We start from the raw sequence: 21699 nt of genomic DNA on the forward strand, positions 1-21699 counted from the left end.
GCCATGGCCGGTCGATAAGCCGTGTCCGTAGGTCATGTGTGTATGTTACGCTGTCTGCTTAATTGCAAGAGTGTTGGCATGAACACTGTTGCCCCCAGATATGCACCCCTTCCTCCTGCAGCCCCACCCCCCCAGTGAAAAGTGCCACCATTGACACTCCTCTTTATACTGAGACGTTCAAAAATAAGAAGGGCCTCCCTTCAGGGACCCCTCACATAGCTGTGTACTACTAAAGTATATTTGTTTACATAATGGCTGTAACGTGCTGCAACCATAATATAAAATGTTGCAAACCAGACCAAACAATGTCATGAACTATTTTGACCCTTTTCAACTTTGTGTTAAGACAGTATCTCCTCTCTGCACATTATAAAGCAGTAAAAAGGAGAGAGGATAAAGAAGAAAAGTTTGAAAGAACAAAGACATCCTTGTCTCCCAATTTTTCACTGCAGGTCCAACCTTCATGGTGTGTTGTAGCGTTTGTACTTCTTGGAGCCTTGCACACGGCCCCTCTGTGGCGAGGAGGCCATTGCCTTGTGCATTAAGCCCCGGGGCATTCCAGCCTAGTCTCGGTCTGTTCCTTGTGTGCCAGATTGGAAGCCCTCCAAGACCCCTCGAGCCTCTTCTTCCAACGTGATGCGAACTCCTCTCTGTCATACTCTAAGCTCAGTGAGAATGGGAACCCCCATCGGTATTGGATTTCTTGCTTATGTAGCCAGGTCGTTAGTGGCCAGCAGCCTTTTCTCTTAATGAGTGTAGTCACCGATAGATCCTGTAACATTCTGATGCTGGATCCTTTGAAGTCGATGGGCTCTTTCTCCCTTGCCTTTTGTAGGATGTCCGGTTTCTGTTTAGAGTAGTGACATTTGGCTAGGACAGACCTCAAGCCATTCACCGGACCTCCAGCCCTGTGTATCCAATCGAACTCTAAGTGGACCGACGCTGTGGTGTTTAACAACAATGCAATCAATGCCTTCACCCGACTCTCCAATGAGGATGGGGATTCTCCTGGCTTCTCACCGAGGCCCATTATGCTTGTATTCGATCTCCATTCTCGGTTCTCCAGGTCGTCCAACTTTAGCTACACGTCTCTTTCCCTTCGTTTTAAGTCCAGGAACCGAGCTTCACTGTTCATTGCCGTGAGGTCACCAGACAATTGGTTATTCTCAAGAGCCTCTATACGGTCTTTGACTTTTACTGTTCTGCAGGTCGGTAAACTTCTCAGTCAAACTAGATTTGATTGACTGAATTTCCCCTAGCAAGAGGCGGATATCAGCCTTCGTTGAGCCGTCGTGGTCTTCCCCCGAGATATCTGGTGGGTTTGCCCCCTGCTCTGGTTCCAGGTTTGCTGGTTTGCGGTGAAAACTGCACAGCTTGAGCTCTGTGCGCGGGTCCAGGTTGAGGATGATCGTTTGAGTTCGTTTTTTTCTTGCCAGGATGGTGGCATTTGCGGCGTCTGCATGGTTTGCCGTCTGCCCAGTCAACTCACAGTACGACCGTCTCAACCATGCGTGTCTGTGGTCAGCACTCAGTCTTTTTGCTCTCACACACCATCCGCCACAAGGCTGCCTTGCTAGTCGGCCGACTGTTATGGGAGGACTGCTTGTGTTCCACGTTGATAGCTGTTGCCTGCCCACTCTTAAAAGTGCTCTTTGCAATGTGTAAGGGCACTTTGCTTTAGCCTCCTTCGGGTGGCTGGCACTGGGTAATGACTCTGGTAAAGTGCTGCTGTTTGCCATGTTTTCCTTTAGTGAGACGCTGAGCCACTGCGCTTATGTTTGGTCTGTCACTTCTAGGCTGAGTGCACCAACAGCGTTGTGCATTAGGATGGGGGACTTTTCTGCGCAATCGTGGTCTGCAGTGCTGGAATTAATGCGCACCTTCCTTACAGACTATGAATCGTATCAGGCTTGTCATTGAGGCCGTCTGGCGCACTGCACAGTCCTACCCCTTGCTGGGTGCCAACAAGTCGGGGCTCTTCCTTTATGCTCTTGTCGATTAGCCTTGTCCCCCGCCTGGTGCTGGCAAGTCGGGACTCTTCCTCTATACTTCCACGGCGTCCGCCAGGTTTGCTTCGTGGTCACGCTGGCGCTCCAGTCCGGGCTGCATTCGGATTGAATACAAGCACAGTTTTGCTCACAATCCGGCCTCAGTGTGCTCCGAGGGGTCGGGTTTTGATTTCTGGTTTTGGTCTGCGTTATGCCGTGCTATTAATGGATCGCTCCGCCATTATTCTCCGCTTGGTGAGGGAGACTATGGCTCAATCTGCAATAGCGTCTGCACCCCCTGGTGATGATCTGTTAATTTGTTTTTAATAAACAAATGCCCAATGTTACCAATGGCTCATTGTTTATTCCGATGAACTGTCTCTAAAAATATGAGATTCCCTATTCAAAGAGTATGCAGGGATTTATTTTTTATTTTAAAGGTTTTATTTCAACAAGTTTTTAGCTAACTTTTTTTTCCATTTTACACAATAGTACAGTTGTGTGTTATTTTAGTCTCAGTCATACTCAAAACCTATTTCTAGTTTAAAATGATTTGATCATATAATAATGGCGACTGAAAGACCCAAAGATTACTTGGCAAAGGGCCTTAGTTGTTGGAACACTGGAGACTGTATGATGCTGACAGATCGTGGAAGTTCCTTACAGCACATGAGCACTCTGCTTAATAGTAAGTGGGCTGTGAAAGGCCTAAAATGTAAAATGGCAGTTGCTTTTTACATTGGGGTGGGATTGGGAGGTGGACTGTGTGCTAATTTAAAGAAAAGTGCATTAGTGATTTCACCCATATGGAAAGCCCATGCATTTAAGGCATTTGTATGGTGGATTTCACCTTCTCCCTTTACCCCTTGCCCTCCCTCCCCCATCTCCAACTATGACTTCTGGCATTCAACAATTTTTACATAGCCAATCGGCTTGGCAAACTCAGATTGCATCTTTGGCATTTGCAAGGGTGCCTAAAAAACGCTTCCTGGTATTCTAGTCTGCCTATGTTATGGACTGCACAAGCACAACTTAGGGCCATTGCACAACCATGCTTCCATTGTATTCTAGTACCTCACCCAAAGGTAGTAGAAACAGCCATCATGGGAAAATATTTACCACCCAAATATATTTCCTCGTTTTATAGACAAGCAGTTTGCTTGATTGACCGTCTACAAATACACACACACACACCCCCCTTCAGCAAACATTTTCTTCTCGCTAACCCCCTAGTATCTAACCAATTTTTTGATCTGTGCATTCCTTTCCTATTCCTACTTCTCTCTAGACCCTTTGCTTGTGTCTTTTCCCTTTCTCTTTCCACATATTACAGCCAGGTTTACCAGGGGCACAGGCACAATACACCAATTTCTTGGACAAAGTACCAGCAACGTAAGATTACTACAGTGGTTTGGGGGCTTTATGAAACTTGACATAATACATTACTGTGAGGAATCCGATGGCGTTGTCACTCCTTTCCCAGCAGTGACCTCTCCCCATGTGGCCAGGGGACGGCAGCCGAAACTTGATCCTTAACCTGGGTGTGGTTATATGGAGGAGGATCACATGGGGCAGTGGGGAGACCACCTTCGGGAGTGTAGCAGGGCACCATCCATAGCCAATACCTTAATGTCATTGTTACACGTCCCTTCATCCACCTAGGAAGGGTACTGAAGACCCAACAAGATCTGTATGCAAGCCATCAAAATCCGACTTCCCCTCCAAGACGCATCTTCTCAGACTCTACCTGCAAGGCATTCAGAGCTAACATGCCCTTAAAGCCCACTGAGAACAATTAACGTTTCCTAACATCAAGAATGGACGTCCATTCCCATTACTGCAAGAATACTGGGACTAGGAAGATGAGCTGAGTAATGCAGAGCGGAAAAGACCAAGAACGCAAGCTGCACTATTTGTTGGGATCTCATACCTGTGGACGGGAAATTTAAGCAGGAGAAGCAGCTGACTGAGGCGCACCGCTGGGGGGAGAATTCTGCTTCTCTCAGTAAGTACCGACAGACTGGTGCTACAGGGAGATCCGTGGAGCCAACCGCCTCAAAAAGGAAGATGAGGAAAGATGACTGCAAGAGAGGACACGCTGTGGAAACGCCAGAAACCGACGCAGGGCTCCTGGGCATTTGCAGGTCTTGAGCGGCAGTGTTTGCCTAACAAAAACCAGACATCAAGCATAAGGGTCCAGTAGGAACCGCAAGAGCAGAGAAGTCTTGGAACAAAGGCAGCGAGACGGGAAGAAACGCAGAACGACTGCTACTGGCTTGCCACGAAAGGAATGAAGTACGCCAGCAAGAACCAGTGAGGCCACAGAAAGGAAGCAGGGACACAGGGGACCATTATCAGACATGCTAAAGGCAAATTATTGTAAAGGAAGCAAATGGTGTACTTGAAAGAGAAGGAGATAGTAAACCTCTCTTTAAAAGGGAAAACAGATGAAAAGTAAGAAACTCAAGTTTGTGAGTGTATGCAATACACATTTAAGAAAAGCCCTGGCAGGAGAGTGTACCAGGCAGATATAGTATTAGATAAAGCGAACACAAGATGATATCACGTTTGCAAGTGTGTGCAGAACCTGTATGAGAAATCCCCTGGAAGGAGAGTACACCAGGCAAAGTAAAGCTGCAAGTGTGTGCATTTAAGCAAGCCCTGGCAGGAGAGTATATCAGGCAGTTGCAAGTGTGTTGACATAAAACAACCCTGGCAGGGAAACACCAAGCAAGGACAAACTGAACAATGTACAAGAAATACAGCACCTAAAGGGGTACTCTGAAGGATATACCAGGACTAGCAAACGGCTGTGTGAAACCAAAGGGAAGAGCAGTGAAAACCTAGCAGGAGAGTACATTTGGTATTCCAACAAGATAAAGAGAAAGGGCCAAGTTGTTTTGTGTACCAGTTGTGTTGCGAATCATGTAGGGGAGGCATGGTATCAAGTATGACACTGATGCAAAAGGTACAATTTGTAAAACCCTTATTAAAGTTTCTCGGTTTGGAAAAACTCCTACTTTGCCCTATAACTAGGATGGAGTAGTCTCGACCATCAAACGATAAAACCGCTCTAGTGGAGTCCGTCAAATCAAAATGGCCTATGCTAACAAAACCTAATGCCTGCCTTATCTCCTACATATAAAGGAGAGCTGTATGTAAAAGAACACCAGTGTTCAAAAGAAAAAGACAGCACAGAGAAAGGCAGTCCCCGTAGGCAGGATGACACTCTGGCTCGGGTTTTAACACAAAAACAGTTAAAAACGTGGCTCGAGCCCTGCCTGGACCTCATTGTTAAAGTCTCTTTCCAGTCTTCCAAACAACGTTCAACTAAAAGTTCATGTTGGTCCCCATCTATTGGGCTCAGACCTTTGACAATCAACAATACTTGCAGGGAGCTCCCTTCGCCAAACATAACACTTCGGTTCTCCTTTAGTCGGGCTCAGACTGTTTTTGGATGCCTAAGACTTTCGAATGTGCGTGGATTTCTTTACAGACCTTTGCAGGACCAATTCGACTTTAAGTTCAATATTCAGCTTTTTACTCTGTCCTTCCCTCGGGGTCAATTTTGATCACTTCACTTTTACAGTTTTCACTTTTTTTGCTACAAATAATTCACCTTTCACAGAGACTTTCGAGTGGGCTACTTTCGCCAGACCACTCCAGTACTCTGTATCGCTGATTTCAGAGCTGTCCTTACTTCAAAGTTCATTCACAGGTCTGCCTTTCTTAGAGTCTCATCCGCACGCTTGCAGCCTTCACTTGCAATATAATGTTGCAACTACAATCTTTCCTTTACACACACTGGTCTCTCAGGTCGCTTGCCAATTCACCGGCTGTGCGTTTTTCTTCTTTACAGTTTTACAATCCACGAGCCTCCCCAACTCTGCCATTCACTGGGATGGTCGCTGGCGTTCTTGAAACAATGCAGCCTTCTGCTTTGGGACCTAGCATTCTCCACAAGTTTTTTGCAGCCCTTTGGAGGCAATGACCTCCTGTAGGGATCTCCTGGGGTTCTCGACCCGCTGCTCTTGTCCCTTGGTCCGTCGCTCTACTCCAGTAGGTTCACCTTCACCCCAGAAGTTCTGCTCTTACTCATGTTCCACCTTGTTCTGAGTATCTCTCTAGGTCCCACCTTTTATCCGTGTGAGGAGAGCAAATTGCTATCAGATGTATGCACTTAAAGTGAAGTGCCTGATTTTGCCTGACCTGATTAATGGGACATGTCCAGTGCGATGTATAAGAGTTGGTATTGTCACTCTCAGTTGCCCTCTTCCTCGGCACAGTGTTTGTGTAGAAAGGGGGGGGGGGGGGGGAGTTGGGACATCAGAGAATCCTAAAAAAAAATAAAAAATAAAAAGAGGGTGGTTAGGTGTACAAAAAAGTGGGGAATACCGTGTCTCACCAACGGCTGCCTCAACCCCACCACCTGAAAACCCCTCACCAGGTGATCCTCCCACCTGGGTCCACCCCCAGGAACTGGATCCAAAAGCGATGGCTGTGGTCTGGCCACCACGATAAGTCCCCAAGGACTAGTGGTTGGGACACCCTTTGGTTTCTCGCAATCAAGAGAAACTCAAGGGAACCACCATCTGGATTAAGGAACTCTATCCTTCTTGAACCTTTGTGTTGGATTTACGCATTTTCCTTTTTGAACATTTATAAACCACTCAAGAGCAAAGACATAAGCCTTTTCACATTAGAGCTCATTTTGTTACAATGTGAGGGACACAGTAGTACTTTGGACACAGGATGGTTTTGCTTTGGACATTCTGACATTGACAGAACCTTTGTTTTGGTTTTAGGTAGAGAAACACTTCTTAGAGCAGGGACAGAGGCATTTTTCCACCCCCTTTTATTTTAAGAAAAGTCTTTGACCAAAACTGCGACTCCCTTGTTGGTTAGGTAGGTCTGGGGGCTACTACGAGCTTACCCGTTCCGCTCCCAGGGACCAACAACCGTCCCCAGTAACAAACGGAGGACTCTGGCAAGGGTAAGTTAGAACTGTTTATTACAAAAACCGACAGGGATCATACAGGACATTGAAAAATCTCCAGAATCACTGCGCTCAAATCTGCGTCAGGCCTTTTACATGGCGCCCTTCCCCGAAAAAACCTATCCCACTTTGTGGTTTGGTGATCGGAGTGGTATACCATATATATTGCACCGATATATCTCAATTAATTGGCTCTCATGTCAGGTGGTTGGCCTACCCCTTCCCCAAAAAACTATTACATTGTTGCAGGGTCGCAGGATTACCATTGGCCCTTGCCCTTTGCCATCCACCCTGGATTTCTGTCCCCCGATTGGCTAGAACTGGTCTCCCCAAGCCTGGGACCCAGCTCTGTTCTCAGCGCTCTGTGCAAGTTGATAAGGACTATGTGTTCCTAAAGTAGCCATTAGCAGTACCACTTTTGCCTGTGAGTGCCCTCAATGTTGCTACGTTGTTAAGTTCATGTGTCACTCCATGCCTGTGTTGCTGAGAACGATTTGTCTTCCCACCGCGGGTGAATAACCATTGTCTAGCTCGGCCGCATCATGTGGTTGAGGACCACGAAATCGAGCTCTTCTGGTCTGCAATTTATGAGGATTTATTACATTTTTCTGCAGATGGGCCCTTGTCATTTTAAATTTGGAATCTGCTGCTTGTCTCTGACCTTGGCTGTGAGCCCTGCCTGCTGTTCTGTGCAGCCTGTTTCTGCTTTCCCTAGTCTCTAGTCCTGCGGCTTGAGGCCTTATGTGATCCTCATTATGCTTACTGTGATTTCTACATATCTATACTCTGCTATGTTTTCCCTAGGTTAGTCATATTTGGTTCTTCCAGGTTCCTTATGTGATCCTGAAGTTCCATAAGGTTAGCTGCCATAAGCATCTGCAAGCTTGCTCTGCATCTCTTCGTTGCCTTGCGTTCAGCGTTTCTGCACTTGGCTAATGAGAAAAAAAATAAAAGCTTTTGACAGTATGTATATGTATCGGTCCTCTATCTACCGAACTGTGTAAGCATGTTCTTCGTGTATCCATGTGTGTTTGTGTAACTTTGTGCATGGCTGCGAGTGTACTTTGTGACCAACGTGGCTGTGTCGTGGTGCCACTAATGACGTCCACACATTGGTTTTCTCTGCATTAGTCAACGACATCCATCGAGGCATGTGGGTCCATGACCAATGTTGAAGCACCTGTATCCATAAAGACATTCACTGGATAAGGTTTGAATGGCTGTCTGAGAGACTATCTTTCAGCGTATGTGTCAGTCACTGATCCTCTGTGGGCTGTCTGGATAGCGAGTGAAATTGTGTGGTTTTGACTCTTCGGGCTGTCATGTTAATGGGGGTGAAGGGCATTCCGGGGACCCCTTGTGTCCGAGTCTCCTTCCTAGCTCCTTGCATTACCCAGATTTACAGCATTAGTATCTTCAAAGTTTGACTGAAATCTAGTTGTGGGTCTGAATTTGGCATTGTTGCGTAACATGCTAGTGAGCATGTGAGATTCATAACTCTGAAGAAATATTTCAAGGTGACAAAACAAATTTCAGACAATAAGATAATGTAGACCATTCATCAGCGACTACAGGGGATAAAATGCTAGGGTAGTCCACAATTGTTCTGAAGCCCTAAGTTTAAATCAACGCATTTAGTGGGTTGACCCACCTTTTCCCAAAATGTATGGGCATACTGAAAGGAATTCTCTTTCCCATATCCATTGTCACATTCAAACTACCTCAATTTACTATAAAAAGAATGGTATAATGAGGCCAGTGGCTTTCTAGGCTAAGGGAGAAGGCGAAAACGAAGACCAGCCTACAAATGGAACACAGGTCAGCACTGGTGCGGTAGCAGCATACATGGTTGGTCTTGTGCTAATAAAGCCTAGTTGCAAACACCCACATCATTAAGAGAAATATATGGGGCAAGCAACATCAGTGCTGCTCCGGTCAGGAGTAGGCCCAGGGTTTCCTGTAGCATTCAGGCAGCAGCAGAAAGGTATTTGAGTACCACAACATGTAAGACCACAGGGAATTAGGCCAAGTCACTGCTGGAAAAAAATCCATGTCAATATATGAGCTTGACAACCAGTCTATGAAACAAGTCAAGCATATCTTTCTCGAAATCTTCAAATTGGGCAAGGTAGTTGCTGAAATTCAAAATTAAATATATCAACAAGTTTAGTGTGGAATTTCTCCATAAACAGAGTTTGTAGTGTTAATGGCATGAGAAAAATGGGACTGGGTCCTCCAGAGGCAGCATCAGAGAGGACTCCTAATGGGTAACAATGGAATAGACCCTCTGTGGCTTTTTCTCTTCAACTTCAAATAATGGAATCTCGAATTGTTCTTCATCTTCATAAATGACAGGCTTTAGACTCAAAAGAATTCCCCCTCAAATGACGTTCTTTTTAGGCTTTCTGTGCACTGGAACTACAGCGCTTTATGATCCCCCCTGTAGGGTAGATTGACACTCTAGAGCTCTTTGCACTAGAAATACCAGTGCTATGCCACAATAAAATAGTGTATTGCACTTCCCTCTCAGTTCCTTAACACCTTAGCTCTCTAGTGCTCATAGGTTTTAGAAGTATAGTGACCATCAAAATCAAAATACAGTGACTTTGGGAATCCTGTACGTACAGTCAAGCTGCAGTTCAGACATTCTTTGAAACAGAGCTTGAGAAGACAGCTGACAAAGGGAAATTCTACAAAATGGAAAAGAAACACTGGTTGATCAATGCTTGCAAACAAATGGATAGTTCACGGTCCACTGTCTATGGGTTTGGAAAAAGGCAAATAAGGTCCAGTATTCAGTGGCACCATGTGTGCTGTGGATGACATGACATTCAATTCACCAAAATCTAGGGTATTAAACCAGTTTGCTAGAACATTAATGGGGCTAGAGTATATTTTTCCAGACACATGTTTTCACTAGTGGAAGTTTTATGAAAGAAGGTACAGCATGGGCGAAATATATTCTAGATAATTCAACTTTTTAAACCTAAAAAAACAGAAAACACAGATTTACAGTGGGAGGATCAGTGGGAAGGAAACCCACTTAATTAGGCACGTGATTTTGAAAGATGACAAATGATACTGGTGCAATTAATCTATTGTGTCTTAATTTGCTCTCTGGACTGAGTTTTTTTTAATTATTTTTTTTTTAAAAGTAACATACTTGACAGATTCAAAGAAGACTTACCACCAGTGATGGGGATAGTGCAATGTTGCCTATCGATGCCTTCAGTTCATCTACTGTTGCAGCACTTCTAATATCTTTCGCCTGGAGAGGTTTGATCTTAATATTAAATTTCTTGCGCGTCCCTTCTTCCTCTTCAGATTCACTGGATGAATAAAAGTGCCTTCCTTTGGTAGGTAAATCACAGTTAAGGATAATAGGCATAGCACAGCTCTATGTGAAGAGACATTGAATATATAGTCAATATATTCTCTACTTACCTACAAGCAAACTTCTAAACAAATATAGCAATAAAGACACAAATAAATCATGAGAAACAAATGGCTAGACACATTTCCTATGTTATGTACTACAAACCTGAATATCCTGGATACCTCACAATTTTTTTATTCTACCAGAAATAGATTGCAAAGAGAACATTTTATACATCAGATTGATAGTTACATGAGCTCATGGTCCCATATATGGTCAGCCGACACGCGTTTCGACCTGTGGGTCTTTATCAAGGCTAGTTATGATGGATAGATGCCCCCTATGGGGTCCTGGGATGATTGTGCGTGGTCAGTCTAGTCAGTGACAGCTGGGCTCCTCGTTGGTCCCTGTATTCAATGATAACGGCATCAGTGCGTCCGACTTACAGACACCTCTTTGATCAACTGACTCCATACTCAACAGTTCTCTCAAATGTTAATGAGCCTTTGCTCCATGTTCGATTACTTTCTTAAGTGCCATAACTGAGCACAATAGTCCTTAACAGAATAAACTCACAATTCTGTAATGTTCTGCAGTTATCAATTCCCTTGAAAATATCGATCTAAGATTAGAAAGTAAAATCTAACTAGGCTCAGCCCCATCGACCATCAAAAAGTGCCATAGGCCACACCTTTGGTGAAGTCCCATGATATATGATACGATATATGATATGGCATTTATAACACGCCTATACACAAGTGTTTCTAGGAGCTGCAAGACAAGGAGGGGGAAAGAAGGGAGGACAAAACGATCTTACTAGGCCTTGTGTCATTCGGATCGTACGGTGAAGAGGGAAAGGGAGAAGTGCCAGGGGAGAGGGCAAGGGGGACGTGCAGTTCACTCACGTGCAGCCAGGGGGGTGGCTCATAAGTGCAGAGAGAAGGGACTGTAGGGTTGCAGAAAGACCCTTGAGTGCTGGGGAGCCCGGAGGCAGTGGGAGGGCAACTAGACATGCAGGAGCCTGGGCCAGAGTTCAGAGGGTGACCAGGTGACCAGTGCGCAGAGCAGTTGGGTGCACCAGCAGGGGAGAGGAAGAGAACGCGGAAGCAAAAAGGAAGGTCTTGAGTTGCTTCCGGAACCAGGGGTGGTTCTGCTCAAATTTCAGAGAGGCTGTTCGAGGGGTAGGCCCCATGCGAGGAGATGGATCTGCCACCAATTCTCTGCTTGGAGAAGCATCTGACCTTCAGAGAGTTGGAGGTGGATGAGCGGAGAGCTCGAGAAGGAAGATGTTTTGCAAGGGAAAGGTTGGAGGTAGAGCAGTCTCAGCCCCAAAAAGCATTGTGGACAATGCAGAGGGTCTTGAAGTTGATCCTTGCAGCCACGGGGAGCCAGTGAAGAGATTTCCGAGCTGGAGAGATATGATCCCTGGGCTTGAGGCCAAAGACAAGTCTTGATGTCCTGTTCTGGATAAGTTGTAAAGGTCAATGAGTAGAGGCAGGAAGATTTAGAAAGAGGCTGTTGCAATAGTCGAGCATTGAGAGGACCAGAGCTCTGTAGATAGTGAGTTTCTAGGGGAAGGCAGAAAAAGAAGAATAATATCTGAGGATGTGCAGCTTATAGTTTGACTTCTTAGAGACGTCAGAGATGTGAGGAGAGAAGTAGAGGGTGGAATCGAAGATGACAAAGGGTTTTAGCCTCACAGGAAGGAGCAGGAAGAGGGCCCAGGGTGGGCGGCCAGAGAGGAGGGAGGGAGCAGGTGTCCAAATGAGGAGGATCTCAGTCTTACTGGCATTAAGGCAGAGATCATTAGCAGCACACCATTCCTGAATTGCAGCCAGTCAGTATGGTATTAGAGAAGCAGAGGTGGCTGAGGGGAGCCTGAAAGAGCAGAGCGTAATCCGCAAAAAATTGAAAATTGGAGCAGAAAGATGCGGTGGGTAAGAGGTGCCAGGCAGGTGGATGAAGAGCCTGGAAGAGAGGTTAGACACCTGGGGAACACCACAAGTAGAGATAGAAGAGAGGAAAGACCCCAGTTGGACCGGAGAGAGTCGGTCGGTGAGAAAGGAGGTCAACCAGGCCAGTGCCTGCTCAGTAATACCAAGGTTGTCACAGAGACTATCGAGCAGGATGGCATGGTTGACCGTATCAAAAGCAGAGGATATATCAAGGAGAATGAGGACAGAAGGGAGATTAAAGTCAAGATTGTAGAGCAAGTCTTCACAGGTGTTCAGGAGAGCAGTTTCCATGCTTCTGGCAGCTCTGAGGCCAGACTGGTGGTCATGGAGGCAACCGACAAATTCAGCATGTAGATTAATCTGGGGGATGGCCATCTTTTCCAAGGGTTTGCCCAGGAAAGGAGTGCTGGAGATTGTGCAATAGTTAGCCTGAGAGGAAGGATCGCCCAAGGGCTTCTTTAGAAGGGGGTGCACAAGAGTGCTTAAGGGGTGAGGGGATAGTTCCAGTGGAAAAGGAGTGATTGCAGAAATCGGCCAAGCTGGAGCAATGGTGTCGATGTGGTCCTTGATAGTTCTGGATGAGCAGGGGAGAACCTGCTTTGATGAGACTGATGAGATCTTCATAGATCGGACTAGTCTAGAAACATCATCAGGGGTGAACAGGGGAAGGAGGAGAAAGGAGGAGGAGAGACAGCCTCAGATGGGCCAGGAGTGGTAGAGGGGCAGGAGAGCAGGTAGAGGAAGCGAGGGTGGACAGGATGTCCTGAGTTTTAGTAGTGAAATGAGAGGCCAAGGCCGTGCAGAGGGGCTGGGAGGGAACAGGAGAGGTAGAAACTGCAGCAAGACTGGCCAGCTCCTTGCAGATTTTGAAACGTTCGGGTGAGTTGTTGGAGTTGTTAGATGCCGCAGAGATGCGGGCTTGGATGTAGCCTCTTCTTAAAGAGGACAGATACTGTAAGACAGATACTGTACTGTCTTTGGAGCAGGTGGCAGGACTTGCGTAAAAGGGCGGCGAGGTCTGAATCCTATCAAGATATGCACTTGGATTTGGGCTTCAAGCGGATCCTCATGACAGGGGCAAGGACATCCAGAGTGTTAAGAGATAGCGAGATGAAGGTTAGAGAGGGTTGTGTCAGGGTGTGAGTCAGCCAAAGGTGCAGGAGGAGAGAAAGTAGCAGCAAAAGTCTCAACTGGCGCACGCTTCATGGGTCGAATGACCAAGAAGGTAGGTGGCAGTGCTGGAGTTGACTTGACCTGCGGGGATGAGAGAGGTGGGAAGAAAGGAGAAAGTGATCACTCCAAGAGAGGAGTGGTGAGGGGGTTGGAGAAGGGGAGGTCTGAGGAGATCAGAACATCAAGGGTGTGCCCTGCAGAGTGAGTTGGGTCAGGGGGAAGAATAGAGAGAGGAGGTTGGGGCTAGCACTGGGGTGACACAGAGGACCAGGAACCACCACCTGCTCTGTGTTGCAGGCCCCAGAGGGATTGGACAGGTTTATCCCCCAGGCTCTCCAGTGCATCCCTAGACTTGGTTCTATTTTGCATAATTCTATCCAGGACCCATCCTGGCAAGACAAAGTAGTGCCACAATGTGGGCACTCAAACTATCGACAGAACACAATATCTGAAGGACAGATTTGTTTAGGGGCACAAGTTTACAGTGATCAATGTTGCAGTCACTCTCTCATCCTGACCCCATAGGGCACGTCAGCTTTGGCGATCCAGCTGTTTTGGACTACTCCCAGCAGCCCCTAGCCAGCATAGTCAATGCTAAGGGATTATGGGAGTCCTAGACCAAAACACCTGGAATGCCACAGGTTGCAGGTGCCAACCGTACCCTCTCAAATGGCTACATTGTATAAGTTCAAATTGTTACCTTGCTACCAAGTGAATTACAAGTGAATTACAAGTTGCCACTCACAATCAGTCTCGCAGCCTTTTCAGGTGCTTAAGTAGTTCAGGGACCCATTACAACCTCCATTTTCACACTGCATACACCTTAGACACAGGGTAATAAAATGGGATGGGATGGTGGAGTGCCATGAGAGCAGAGGCAGAAGAAGCGAACGTGGAGGTAAGAAAAGTAAGAACAGAGGAACAGTGAGAAGGAAAAAAAAGGGAATAGTGAATTGACAGTGGAGAAGGGGTAAGGAGGGATAACAGAGGTTAAGGAGGAAGAGCCACAAGGCAAGGTGGGAAAGAGAAAAGGGCCGTAGGGGACTACTAGAAGCCTACAGCAGCAATGTCAGGGGCAGTGGCACAAGGGGGTCGGGGTGTAGCCCTCACCCTGGCCAGGGACTGCAAAAAGGACCTTTGCAGGACCCCTGTGAGCCCTTACAAGGAACTGCTGTGCCTCTTGTGTAGGAAGTATTAACGACTCGCGCAATGGGAGCACCGAGGAACAATAACGCTCAGAGGGACCAGAAAAGCTACACATACCAGGCACGCAACGCTGGATGGACTACAGCAGCCATGTTGACCCCATGGCATGGCTGCAGTCGATGAGCAAGCGCATGGTTTGTGCTCGAGCTCTCACACCAAGCAGTCGCCAGACAGCCGCGGTTCTGTGCCTTCTGGACTCGCCAGCAGGGCGGTGCCCTACTGCCCGACCACCCCTGTACAGCGTAAAAGCAAGGTTTGGGAGGGTTTGTGGGTTGGGTCCCCACCATTCCATAGCCAAAGGGCGTATCAAGGCAAAAGAATCCTGTGGTTGGACCCCACTTGTTTATGTCAAAGAAGGGAGAACCTGTGCGACATGCTGCAAAGTGCGCTATGGAGAAATAGTGTTTATTGATGCAAGGTATTTCTACTAGGTACGACGAAACAAAGCTCAGCTTCTCTGCAGTTTCAAGGACAAGAGTGAGGTGCAATATCCTAGTAAATGATTTCTTTAAAGCATTGTCTCAAGTACACGCCACTAGATTAACAGACCATTGCATGAACATAATGCACTACTATAGTGTGTGAAACTAAACATGCATGTTGCCTTGCATGAGGCTAATGCAATGTGAACCGTCTTGATGTTTAATGCTATTGTACTGTGCACCGACACGTGTGTGTATGAAATCAGAGCACACGGCAAAGGGAGCAACGGATTAGAGGAGCACCTTTCCCTTAACCCCTTACCATGCATCATTTGTAGCACAAGCTTCTTTCCAGTTACCCGAAATCCCCCTATTCATTAAACCAATGATCCCCTAAACCCTCTTTCCCTATAGGTGGTGTGGCGCTCTGCGCATATTCACAAAAACTTTGAGGGGGAAGAGTGTGGTTCGTGCTACCTCCGCAGAGGGAGATTACGGCAGATCTGCAAGATCAGGTGCAGAGGAAATTTAAATGACAGTCAGCAGGAGGGAAGCAAGGAGGTGCAAACAAAATGGGAAAAAGGAGAAGCCATAATAAGGAGCCCAAGAAAGAGGACAGAACACAGATGTTAAGGGCGTGGTAACAAGCATGCAAAGTCTAGGTTTGAGTTTTAGAGGAATCGTGTTTTTAGGCAATTTTTTTTTATCAGACTTTTAAGAAACACTGTACTTTCAACTTGTCATTGGGCCTCATTACAAGTTTGCCAGTCTGGTCCCGGACCGGCAAACTACGAATTGTGGCTGCGGGTTCCTTTCTGCCCGCCAGGTCGGATCTGACTGGCAGAAAGGCACCCGCAAGCACAGCATGTCAAATGCACCGGCATCGTTATAAACGGTGCTGGTGCATCCAATCTCCCCATTCCCATTCAGCCCTATGGGGCCGAATGGCAATGGGGAGCATCTTTTTTCCGGTGCCCGCAAACTGGCAATTACAGGGTCCAGCAAGGCCGTAATGACCTGGTAATTGCGCATTTGCGGGTGCTGGAAAAAAAATGAAAGCAGCAGCCATGCCTGTATTACAGGCACAGCTACCGCCGATGTCATAATGAGGCCCCTTGTATTATTCAACTGTCTCCGTTGAGACCGCACTTGTTCTATTTACTCAAACGCTGGCAACGCTGCAAACTACATCTCCCCGAAGGATTGTGGTTTGCAAGCATTCATATAAACTAATCAGGCGCATCAGCGGCGGTGAGCCAGAGACCAGCAAGTCTGCATATCTGCGCGGGACACGCCAGCGCTGACCACCGAGTTATCTCTCTGATCTGCCTCCCCTAATTGGGGCTATTAGTGGTGAGGAGGGGCTACACTACCGATTGCGCTATAACGGGGTCCCAATGGGATCCCTCGCCGCTAGATCAGGAATTAATTCAGCAATCTCTGCTTCACCAGCAGCGACAGGGTGTCGGTCACTGTCGCTCCTCAACACCAGATCACTAGAAAGGCATGCACTCAACGTCAGATTATATCGTCAAGCACCAAGTCGATATTATGGGGCTCACTGAGACCTGGCTGTTGGAGTCCAGTGGACAGATATTGATTTTGCTACAATATCTGGCTACACTTTTTTGGGCCAAAATAGAGGGTAGTAGGGGAGGGGGGGGGGGGGGGGGGGGGGGATCGGGGGAGTAGCCATTCTGGCTGGTACATACCTGAATTTCTTTTGTGAAATAATTTTTCTTAAGTCCACCCCAACACCTAATTTTTTTAATATCATTTTGATATACACAAAATGTGACAATGTGTTTCAAAGCTCTTCAAGGCAAGGCAGGGAACAAGGGAAAATACAACGGCATTCTTACAGGCCATCAACAGTAAGGATGTGAAATTAATTATCGTACTCGGCCTGAAGACATTTCAGATAGTGCTGGAGGTGGGAGGAGACAGAGGTTGTTTTATACTAGGTCCAGGGACAATTCTGATAGAGTAAGTGCATAGAAGAAAGTAAGGGGAGGAGGAGGGGAGGGAAAGGGAGAAAGGGAGAGGAGGAGATAACAGAGTAAGCAGTCAAAGAGGGGAGAAGAAAGAGAGGAGAGCGCATACAATTACAAAAGTCAGTAGTAACACAATGTTGCAAGCCCGAATACAAGGGATCAGCAGGATTCAGGGCCACCATGAGTACAAGATGCAAAGGAAGTCCAGCATAAGAGTTGAGAAAGGGTGATGCACAGTGAATCTATCAAGTCCATAAAAGTCAAATCCAGCATTGGCCACAAGACGGAGATGGTGAAACCAGAATGTATCAGGACAGACTCCTGCAGGCTGGTGGGGCGAGGGGGAGCAGGGTAGAAGAATCAAGCAAAACAGGCAACACCTGTGTGCGAGAAGGGGGGGGATCCCAAGAGAACATCACAGGTCGACCAGAGGAGGTGGGGATGGCGTGTGGGGACAGAGTGAGTAAACACATCTTTGCTGTCTGAGCATGGGGTCGTGCCATGGGTCCTCCAGGTCGAAACAGGTCAGGAATTGCCCTTTGCTTCGACGGCCCTTTGCTTCAGACGCCCTTGATCTAAGAGTTAAGAGCAGGAAGGAAGAGGCAGGGCTAAAAAGGTGGGTGGTGCTTAGGCCAGGTGACCTAGATCCACTTGCACCTGCTCCCAATCTGCAAAGGAAAAGAGGCTGGAGGGCTCCATACGTAGGGAAAAGAGTGGCAACCAGGAAGGCACCAGGTGGGCAGGGCTTGCTAAGTGGTTAAAAAGAGCAGCAACCATGAAGGCACCAGGAAGGTGGGATTTAGGCCAGGTGACCTAGATCCACTTGCACCTGCTCCCCATCTGCAAAGGCTGGAGGGCTCCTTAAGTAGGGAGAAGAACGGCAACCAGGAAGGCACCATATGGTGATCTATGTTTTGGTTTAGGATGGTAGTGCTTGACTAGTTACATCGGTGAGGGTGATGATGGGTCAATAGGGTGCCCGAGAAAAAAATGAGGGCCACTGAGGCTGTTTGTGTCAGATGTCCCGCTTGGCTGCTGGTGAAAAGTATAAGCCATTGCCATCACCTCTCGAGATGTCTCCTTCCGATCGCTGTAAATTGCTGTATGCAATGGTTCAAGACTGATTGTGCACCCAGATAGATAAAGGGGCCGCAGCATGCTGTTAGGGGTGGTGCAGAGAGTGCCTACATTCGAGGTAGAAGTCTACACTGACGTTGTCATTAATCAGTGATGCAGTAGAAACACTGTTGCAATCTCGCCTTGACTCAAATCTTAGTCAACCCGCCGGCATGATAAGGCGGGCAAGTACCATGCGCACCTAATGGAGATCGGGTGGCAAAGATAGTGTTAAGATTACCTGGGTTAGTCGTGCGAGCCATATAGGTTATAGTCATGTATTAGTGAAACAGTAAACTACGTATAGCCGCAATCTCACCTTGTTACTATAAGATCTAGTAGTGCCGCCAGCATAGTCGGGCAGGCAAGTGCTGTGTGCGTCCAATGCAAATTACGACGCTGACTCAGCCTCATATTAAAAAGTACAGACGCGACTGTTGCCATGGCAATAGTACCTGGCTGCTTGGCAGCCATGTTGGATTGGTTTTTAGAATTGGCCAAGACTAATGTAGATTTATCCAAAGACTCGGAAAACCTGAATCAAACACCAAGATGTATTCAGTGTCTATATATATATATATATATATATATATATATATATATATATATATATATATATATATATATATATATATATATATATATATATATATATATATATATATATATATATATATATATATATATATATATATATATATATATATATATATATATAAAAAAGTCAGTAAAAGTGCCTCAGACAACACCACGGACCCATTACCCCGGTGAGGCGGTCCGGGTGATACGGTTTCCCTGGTGTGTGAACGCAGATGTTTAAAGACTACTAAACTGATGTGTCAGTGCTTTATTGTGGGGACCACAAAAACCTTATTGGATGGCGAACCACACTATTATAAAAGGTGCACAGTCACTAAACAATGAATCGTGTTACAAACATTCATTGAGGATATGCAGTGGTTCACAGAACATTCTTACTGATTTACTAAACCGCTTAGCACCTGTGACATCGAAGATGGTCACGGAGAGGTCTAATAAAAAAGTATTCTCAGTAGAACCGCTTGATCGGAAAAGAGAAAAGAGGAAATCTGAGCGTACCTGGGTGAAGGACCAAACAAGAGATATGGAAAGCCCTGGAAAAACTATCGAGCCGAGATTCTGCATGGCAAAGAAGTCTACTTTGACAACCAAATTGCTCAGGCTGATAACAATTCTAGGATGCTGTTCCAGATTCTTCAGGACTTTGAAAAATCCAAAGCAATGTTGCACCAGGTGCCCCCTACTAACATGAAATGTGAAGCAATCCAAAAAGCCTTTGCCCACAAAATTACTGTAGCACACTAACATCATGGATAATTTAGGGCAAATGGAGCATGTTGCCCCTGTCCCCAATAATAAGGAGTCGAAGCAGACCGGTAAATCGGTCTTCAGCTTTAACCATATCTTGGAAGAGATGCTTGCCAATGTATAAAAGAAAATGAGACCTACTACTTGCATAGGGGATATACTCCCCATTAAAATAATTCTTGCCAACAATGAGCTATTCCTTCCATTTCTTGTGCACCTTCTCAATGCAGGTTTTAGAGAAAGTTGTGTTCATAAAGCTCCGAAGAGGGTCTCTGTGACTGCACTACCGATGGTTTATGGTGCTCCCCCCTTAATCCCCCCCTCCACAAGTACTGCACTTTCCCCTCCCCCCCCCTACCCATGCACTTGTGCGATCTGAATGACACCTGGCCTAGTAGGATCGTTGTCTGTTTCACTCTGTTCCCCCTCCCTTGCCTCATTGCGCCTTGAAACACTTGTGTATAGGCGCGTTATAAATACCAAATCATATCATATTTAAACTACATACACAATAATTAAACCAATCATCTTATCTGAAGAGGGTAGGACAAGTTGTCTATTCGGCAGATATTCTTGCTATGTCAAGCGTCTTTACTTTGCTCATGGCTCAATCATATACTACGTTCACCAGTTCACTGCCAGCAACTTATGTTTGAGGTCCTAAAACACAAACCTGCCTGCCCTTCGTTACAACAATGGCAATCCTATTTAAGCAACCTCTAGAACATAACCTTTATGCTTTTGATGAGAATGGAAGGGCTGAACACTATGATTCAGTGTGTAACTAACCTCTGCTTAGTGCGGTTAGTCTTTACATAGCATTTAGCCAACAGAATAAAACAATAATGAAACAGGTTTCCTTACTCCGCTGAGTGGGAGGATCTGCCTTTAATCTTATTTAACCTAAGTTTATAAGTGAAAACCAAGAGACTAAAACATACATTGTACACAGACCTAATCTTTTCTCATATTAACACGTTCTTGTAACAAAAAAGGCCACAAACCCATTTCTATTTTGATTCGTTTGGTGAAATTGACAAATGCAACCCTTTTGAACATTGCAAGAAAACAAGGTTTTGATCTGAAAAAGGCATAAGCTTAGGGATAAGAAAATATTTTCTAACAACGATAAACTGCTAGGTGGCTTACTAAAGGCTGGCACCTACTTTGTGGACCTTTCTGACCGGATGTATGTCCAAGATTGTGTGGGGCAACGCCTGCTCGTCGTATGGGATATTAAATTGCAGTGTGCCGAAGGGTACTGTTTTATCCCTTCCCTCTTCAATGTTTTCTGCCACCCTTTATATGATCTTTGGAGGAGCTGGATGTGCATTTCGTGAATTACGGCGACAATAATCAGCCTGTCTTTGAGCTCATCTGTAATTATACAGAGGATGTTGGCAGGATCAATAAAGTCTATTCCATAATACAAAACTGGATGGCCAGGAATGGGATGTGCCTAAATGCCACCAACTCAACTTATGCCTTTTGGCTCATACTAGGCCAGAGCTAACTAAATTGGACAGTCAATATACAGGGTTCACCATCTAGCAGCCATCTTCAGATTTGGTAAGGACGTAAAGTGGCAGTATGACCAAGTAGAGCCGCAGAGGTGCCGGAGAGAGAGTTTGCATGTGAATCCATGCCAGACCCATGCTGGAGAACAATAGTTACAGGTAACAAACTTGTTCCTTCTCCAGCATGTTGTCTGGCATGGATGCACATGCTCATGAAAAACGTATGCACAGCAGTACACATTACACAACCACGGGAGGTGGCAAGGATCAACAGACGTAATTAACACTTATCCATGGAACAGACTCACCAGAAATGTACAGGTTGCGTAGCACTGCCTGGTCGACTCTGGACTCTTCCCTGGAATCCCTGTCAACGCAGTAGAACCTTGTGAAGGTCTGCATGGACCTCTGGATCGCAGCTCTGCAGATGTCGAGCAGGTGCACACCAGAAAGGACACCGTCGTCGTAGCGATCGCTCTGGTGGAGTGTGCTCTCCAACCAGCCCGGCAGAGGCCGGTTAGCCAGCTGATGACAGTGCATGATGCACCTAGAGAGCCATCTTGAGTTGGAAGCCTTGGACAAGGCCTTCCCATTATTCACAGGTCCAAA

The 21699-nt window shown here is 46.3% G+C and overlaps 1 protein-coding gene across 11 annotated transcripts in view; it reads right to left on the minus strand.

Annotated features, from left to right (window-relative positions):
• Positions 1–21699, minus strand: part of SGIP1 (SH3GL interacting endocytic adaptor 1) — a 1655639-nt gene that overhangs the window by 1102994 nt on the left and 530946 nt on the right. For all 11 annotated transcript variants that reach the window (XM_069641969.1, XM_069641968.1, XM_069641966.1 and 8 more), the window contains exon 6: positions 10172–10344. In XM_069641969.1, coding sequence (XP_069498070.1) covers positions 10172–10344 — 173 coding nt within the window. The remainder of the gene's footprint in view (positions 1–10171; positions 10345–21699) is intronic.

This window comes from Ambystoma mexicanum, chromosome 1q, assembly GCF_040938575.1.
Source record: "Ambystoma mexicanum isolate Mex_15411 chromosome 1q, UKY_AmexF1_1, whole genome shotgun sequence".
NCBI classification, from domain to species: Eukaryota; Metazoa; Chordata; class Amphibia; order Caudata; family Ambystomatidae; genus Ambystoma; species Ambystoma mexicanum.